Raw genomic sequence first — 7,121 nt, 5'->3', positions numbered from 1 at the left:
GCTTAAGAATTACAGTTTTTAAAGGAATCCATATTCTTACCTAATATTATATCATGACAGTAGGTACCTAGGAATGCAGCACTGTCATCTGTTCATTCTATATTCTTACCTAACATTTTATGGTATCCATTATACCATAACTTCTCTTTGGCTGAAATTATATTAGGACAGGTAACTACCAGTGCACAATAATATTTTTTTTTCATTATTTTCTTCTACATTCGACAACTTCTAAATTAATCTTGCTACCATCATGATTTCACCAGGCAACTTCTTTGTTCTATAAAACTCAGTTAAAAAGTTGAAGCTAGGAAATGGTCACAGGAGTATAAAAGATAATGTACATAAAGTTGATGTAATTGTACTCTTCATATAAAGTATACAGCATAACAAGTACATATTATTTACACAAATATATTTTATACAGCCTAAATTTTAACACTGATAAAGAACAAATCAACATATATCACAGCTATGCAAATGAGAGAGAAGAATAGTTTATTTGTGGGAAGTATATATATACACTGTACAACAGCAGGATAATCATACAATTTTTATAGATGAATACAGATACAAAATAGTATGTACAGAATATGAAGCTGTCATTTTCACATGGTTTCACAATTAAAGATGTGATCTTACCATGTAACATACACAGAATACAACCACCACAAATTTAAAACATTTATGGAATCTATTTTATTTAAAACAGTCGAGTTCTATAACCACAATGTGAATTCTACTTCAGTCTGAAAGGGAGAGGAAAGTGTGTTAGAGTATGAAACTGACAATGCAATATTTTCTGAACAAAGACATATACCCTTTTAACATCTGCTGGTTCAGTGCACAAACTCTTCAACTAGTCTATTCTCTTTCTTATTTTAATCTTACATTTAAACAGCTGATATTTGAGATGAAAACTGAGGGAGACACTCAGACTGCATGCAACTTATTGTGTAACATTATTTGAAGTTCACACGAATTGCTGTACTTGGCAGTGCACTGACTCTATGGTACAAATCTAAGTTTTGGTGCATACAAGTCACCATGACAGAATTTGGCAAGATTCTTTATAATGAATACTACTTCATCCCCAACATCTCTCTCTGAAGCCTTATCCAATTAAGAGCTTTCTGTGAGAGTGTAGATGACTGCATTAATGATTTTGCTGCTTCTTGAAATGTTTCCTTATTACGGCGATAATACATGGTTGCATCTTGTTCCAACTGACCTATCTTGTTTGGACGAATTTCATCCATTGTCACCATTTCAGTCACATACGGATTGAATCGGAAATATGCACCATCAGGCAGAAGGTCATTAAGCATCGTGTGAACAGCTGCAATCATAATTATATAACAATACAAGTGCAGTTGTATGAAAGCCTAAAAAAATATATAACAGCTGTTGTTGGACTTTGACGTTCCATCACAAAGGCACATTTTAGCAGGAGTACCTTCCTGAAAGTCAAACTGTGAGTCTGACATTCTACCGAGGGGTTCTAGTGTACCTGTGTTATTCAATTGGAAGGAAACACAGAAACATACGAAGAACATACTGAAGAACAAATTCGCACCAAACAACAACAAAGAAAGCATTACTATGACATCTAAGCATTGTAACCATATCTTTTGTATAAACTGTAACACACATTTTCCCAAAACAGAAGCTATAATGACAAGAAGAAGTAAAATGTGAATAGGGATTGAGTAACTGCATAAGAACATAAAGTATATATCTAAAGCAATTATGTTCCAATATTTCTTACATGAGTAAGCAGATTCATTCTTATTAGTCTAGATTTTATTTGAGGATGACCTTTCAAAAACATAGTAAATACAATTTTACATTACGACCTACTACAAATAGAGGCTTTAAAATTTAAAGACTCCCAGTCTGTAGTGTGTGTAAAAATGAAACTAAATGACACATACTAAAGGTCAAGAAATGAACAGGGGATAAAATGTGAAATCATAACATTAGGCATCATCTAAAACACAAGCACAGCAACAAATGGAAATGAAATTAAGGATTCCATGGTATGAACAACAGAAGTCACACATAGATGAGAGCATAAAAAATCAGAACATCAAGTAACTGATCATCAAGAACAAAATAGTGTGAAGTGATTAAGTTAGGAAATATATAAAATGAGAGAAGGAAAAGGGTGGACACAGATACAAGAGAATAGAGCAAATGGAGATGGCTTTATTATAAGGCAACCCACAGTGTTGGAAACATAAAAGACTGAAAATGATTCATATTTCCCCTTGCCATTAGCAACCTAGATGCTCATACCTGCCATCTATTATCACAAGGAGACATTATTACTGAGAGTACAGCATTTTACAGAATTATAAATACTGAAAACGTGAGAAGGATTAGATACTGGATGCCTAAATAACTAGTTTGGTCTCAGCTGTTCACATACGCTAAAAAAAAAGAATGAGAGAGAGAGAGCTCTTGTGCTGGAAGATGAAATCTCAGTGCAAACACTATTTGACACTATTTTAAGCAAAATAATCTTTGCTAGACAGCAACTTACCTTCTGTGTCTGTTGCACTGTCAAGTATTTTGAAAAATTTTGTTTTCCAGGATGAACTATTAACATCTTCACTACATACTGCTGGATTTGTGCGCCCGGTACCAAATGAGACTACACACTGGACTGGACAACCAGGCCATAACTGCTTTGCTTCATGGAGAGCCACAGCTGTTGGATTGTTTACCAAGAGACCACCATCCTGAGATTAAGAAAGTCATTGATTATTCCAAAACAACATGCTTGTATAGAATTTCTATAAACAATGTTTGTGATTTTATTTACTGATTTACAGACTTCTTTTCTTCTTCTTCTTTAACAGTGCCCAGTTTGGCTTAATATGAGTACCACTGGTACATCTACAAAATATTAAACTTCAGGATCCCTTAAGTTACAGATCCATTTGGTAATTTCATATTTTTTTCTCAGATAAATAAATCAGAATAAAATTATGACCTCTAAATATTACCATATGAATTAAAAAAATCATGTAGACTCTTTATTTTGTTTCTTGTATTTTTCTCACATACCTATGAAGCTAACAACTCATGTAACTAACATAAAGGTAAGTCTACTAAGTATATCTCTGGCTTATGTAATTCAAATTAAAAAGTTGAAATCCAGTCTACACATGATGTAGAAGTCAACCATATAACCAACAGATAAAGAAACAATGTAATTAACAAATGTTATAAACAAACAATGTAATTAACAAATGTTATAAAAGTTAGTACTAGTATGCAATTTAGTTGTAATACTTGCAGAATGCAAAAGGGAGTCTTTCTAATGAGGCGTTCTGTTAGCTCAGCTCAAGAGCCATAGCTAATCACTCCCATTTTGTATTTCTTTCCATAACATAACACGATGTTACACTCCCTTTCTCCTGACTTATGAAATGGTACCCTCATGTGCTTCCCTTGGGCAAATCCCTTCCTTCTTGCCTTTCAGAACAGGTAGTTGGCATGTAGTTCCACATGGGTTCTCTGGACACTCTGTCCTTCCCAGGTGTCTGGTGTGACAATATGCAAAATTCTTCTTTAGTTGGGGTGTGTTTTGAGATGTTGTGTATTGTAGTTTTCACATTTCAAGTTTTGGGCTTGTGGTGGTTGGACGCCTTGGAAGCATTGGGCCTTTCTTGCATGGCTGAATCATGGTACTAGTAAGGTTGTATTCTTTCACTTCTTATGTGTGGCAAAGTAAGTTTTTGTATATATAAATTTCTTCTGTGCACAAAGAGAATTGTGTTATGCTATGTTTTCTATTGTTGGACATGGTGCATTCAGCTGTATTCATCTGTGTGTGTGTGTGTGTGTGAATGTGTGAGACAGACAGACATATCTGTGAAACCTGTGTTATGCAAGGTTGACCTGTTTCTTTCTGTTGTGGTATTTATTCTATATTTGGCAGAAATTCCCATGTGCCCTATGGTGATGGGTAGTTCCTACACATGACACAATAAGAGGAGCTACCCATCACCATAGGACGTATGGGTGTATGGGGTGTATAAATGAAGGTATACCCCCAAAACTGAACAGAAGCACAGCAGTTTCATCAGTAATTTTAGAGACACCTGAAGATGACCAATGTTGGTCAAAACGTAGTGTGTACACAGCAGTGATGTAGCTTTTAATGTTCAAAACTTTTAAAGGACTTAAAAAGCAACATGAATATGAGAGAGCTAATAACTAACAGGAATAAATAAGTGATGTGCAACAGAATGCTACTATACAATATTACTCTCTTTCATCGATATACCTGTAGTTTGAGATTCTTGTCACTATGCAAGTAGTTAAGGGGATGATAACTGAGTTGTGTAGCTGACTTGTTCTCTAAGCTTGCATTTTGATACCTCTCCCATCGGGAGAGCATTTGTAAATAACCAACAAGAATCAGACATGGTAAGTGATCCATTTGTTATGTTAGATGAACAAATGGAGCACCATTTTCACATAATTTATTAACAAAACTACAATTGAAGAAAGCAGTCTTCTGGGATTTGGCACCGTGTATATGTGGTGTTAACCGACGTTCCTCCGAAACGTCGGTTAACACCACATATACATGGTGCCAAATCCCACAAGACTGCTTTCTTCATAGTCACCGCCGTGAAAGCCTCAAATCTTACAAAAACTACAATTTATATTAAATTTAAATCCCAACACAAAAAGAGAAAAACAGATGCTGTCAGTAAGACATGCAAATAGTGGATAGATGTGGCATTCAGCACTTTCAGAGGCCAATCTCCTATCACTTGTTTGTGATTTAACCTAGCACATGAAAGTTGGTGCACTGCAACAAATGAACAAACAAACAAACACTTAGGTAATTTTTTTTTATCATTACATTCAATTTCTAAAAACTGCCACTTTCCCAACCCTGCTCATTTCTACTTTGATATTCCTCTAAAATATTGGTGCCCCACACCCTGAACTGCACACTGTCATGACCCACAGGCCTACAGTAAATATGTTTGAAAAACTGTTCTAGTCTACCAGTACTAATTTGGTGAGTCTGATAAATCATGTCCCATATATGATCTTGGTCAAAAACAAGCACATATCAGGCACCATCATGTCAGGTACTGGATAAGGTCCTTCATTATGGGTAATATTTTTAAAGCAAACAGTAATACTCATTCTTTTGTTACACTTACTTGATGTAATAAATCACCTAATCTGTATTCTTCAAAGTATGATGGCGCTGCTGCAGATGCCCTTACAGCCTCCCACAATTTGTGCTTGCAACCTCCCATGTACGGTGACTGAACTTTATATGGCAAAGAATAATTTCGAAATACATAGGCTGTTACTCTTGGCAAGTTTACCACAGTTGAAATCACAGACAACTGAAAAGGAGATAAATTATGATTGTCCCAAATTATGACTACTGATCAAACTGCAGAAAAATTGTATTTCATTGTACCATCTGATTAAAGACTATAAACCTTCTTCACTCCAAGAATACTGATTTATCGCCACATCCAAGAATACTGATTTATCACCATAATCAAATATAGTATTATTTTTAATGAAGAAATCAAAGAACATGAACAGTATTCAATTCACATAACTGAGAATCAAGCAGTTGGTATTACAATTATAACAAAGTATAAACTTGACTTGTACTGACATGGAAACCTCGAAGTAAAGAAATGTCAGCGGTGATTAAAGGAGTGTTGGATAGTTGGTAGCAATAATTACAATTACAGCATTCTGATAAACTGCATTGTAATTAAAGGAGAAATACTGCATAAAGAAAGAAATCGTGTATACAGTAAGAAGATGCAAAGAATGCTGTCTTCTGGGATGTGGCGCTGAGTAGATCTCCTATAAACTGATGTTTTGGATGAACATATCACCTCCATCTTCAGGGTACAAATATCCACGAGCAAGGAACCAGCATGAGCAGGTGACTGCAGACTGAGTGACCAGTTGAAAATACCCAGCCATATGAGAACAGGAAGGGAGGGTGGTAGGCTACATGGGAAATCAATAGAGAGGAGAGGGGAAGGGTCCGTGGAGATGGGCCAGCAGGTAGTAGGTCAGAGACATGTCAGGGTGAAAAGAGACAGGGCTCCCAGGCCAGCAATGACCCAATAGACTCCAGGCTAAGCTGCCAAGCATGCATCAATCTGCATAGCCTTGTATATCTGGCATCATGTTCTAGAGATTTCTAGAGGTTTACACAAGATCTGGACAATGCCACATCCCAGAAGACAGCATTCTTCAGTCACCACCATGAATACCTCAAATCTTACAAATGTATACAGTATTATAATTCCTTAACAAGTATGTTGATCCTCACACCATACCCACACATGCTAACGGATTGCACTAACATGGTATAATGAAAATATCAATTACTTAGTAAATACGTTTAGTAGACCTTTTACTAAAATGAATTGGCAGTATGCCTCCACTTATGAAATTGAAAAAATTATTAAATCATTAAAGAGTAAAAACTCAAGTGGATATGAGGAAATTTCAAACAGAATAACAAAATTAAGTTCACCATTTATAATTTCTCCACTTACTCATATTTCTAATGCAATACTTAATACTGGTATTCTTCCTGATAGATTAAAATCTGCCATAGTTAAACCACTATTTAAAAAAGGGAAAACTCATAATATTGTAACGTGTTTTTTTACTGAAGACGCCGCAGAGATGGTTAATTGGTTTATTTAACAATCTACAAGTAACGGCTACAATTAATTATCACACAGTTGCGGGGTTTCACACTTTATAACCCTAAGCGCATTAGTCTGTTAACACTGTTGCGGGGTTTCATAATTTATAACCCTATGCGCAAATTAGTTCACTCTGTCTTCAGTAGTCTACGCGTTTACAGTAGGGGAGCTATGTATCGCTGTATCACATGCTCCCACTTACACAATCACACACACGTCCGGTTCTTCTTTCCGCGACGGCTGCTATACTCCAACTGTAGTCCGCTGACTGGAGAACTGTTGATAACACACTCTCGTAGGCTTGCTCGGAACTATCTTCGGCGATGGCCACGTTATAACTCGGCGGCTGTCACAGTACAACTGAAGTCGCCGACTGCTACAGTAGAACTC

At 36.0% G+C, this 7,121-nt stretch overlaps 1 protein-coding gene across 10 annotated transcripts in view; it reads right to left on the bottom strand.

The window, feature by feature from the left end:
* Positions 1-339: 339 nt before the first annotated feature.
* Positions 340-7,121, bottom strand: part of LOC111874259 (calcium-independent phospholipase A2-gamma) — a 17,686-nt gene continuing 10,904 nt past the window's right edge. For 9 of the 10 annotated variants that reach the window (XM_023869605.2, XM_023869604.2, XM_023869613.2 and 6 more), the window contains 3 exons: positions 5,196-5,387; positions 2,546-2,744; positions 340-1,339 (listed from right to left, as the gene is read on the bottom strand). In XM_023869605.2, coding sequence (XP_023725373.1) covers positions 1,083-1,339; positions 2,546-2,744; positions 5,196-5,387 — 648 coding nt within the window. In that variant the 3' untranslated portion in view covers positions 340-1,082. The remainder of the gene's footprint in view (positions 1,340-2,545; positions 2,745-5,195; positions 5,388-7,121) is intronic. The other variant, XM_023869614.2, reaches the window with a different exon arrangement.

Source organism: Cryptotermes secundus, unplaced genomic scaffold (assembly GCF_002891405.2).
Source record: "Cryptotermes secundus unplaced genomic scaffold, Csec_1.0 scaffold1318, whole genome shotgun sequence".
Classification (NCBI taxonomy): domain Eukaryota; kingdom Metazoa; phylum Arthropoda; class Insecta; order Blattodea; family Kalotermitidae; genus Cryptotermes; species Cryptotermes secundus.
Note: the sequence above shows the minus strand (reverse complement) of the source record. Positions and strands in the feature narration are given on the sequence as shown.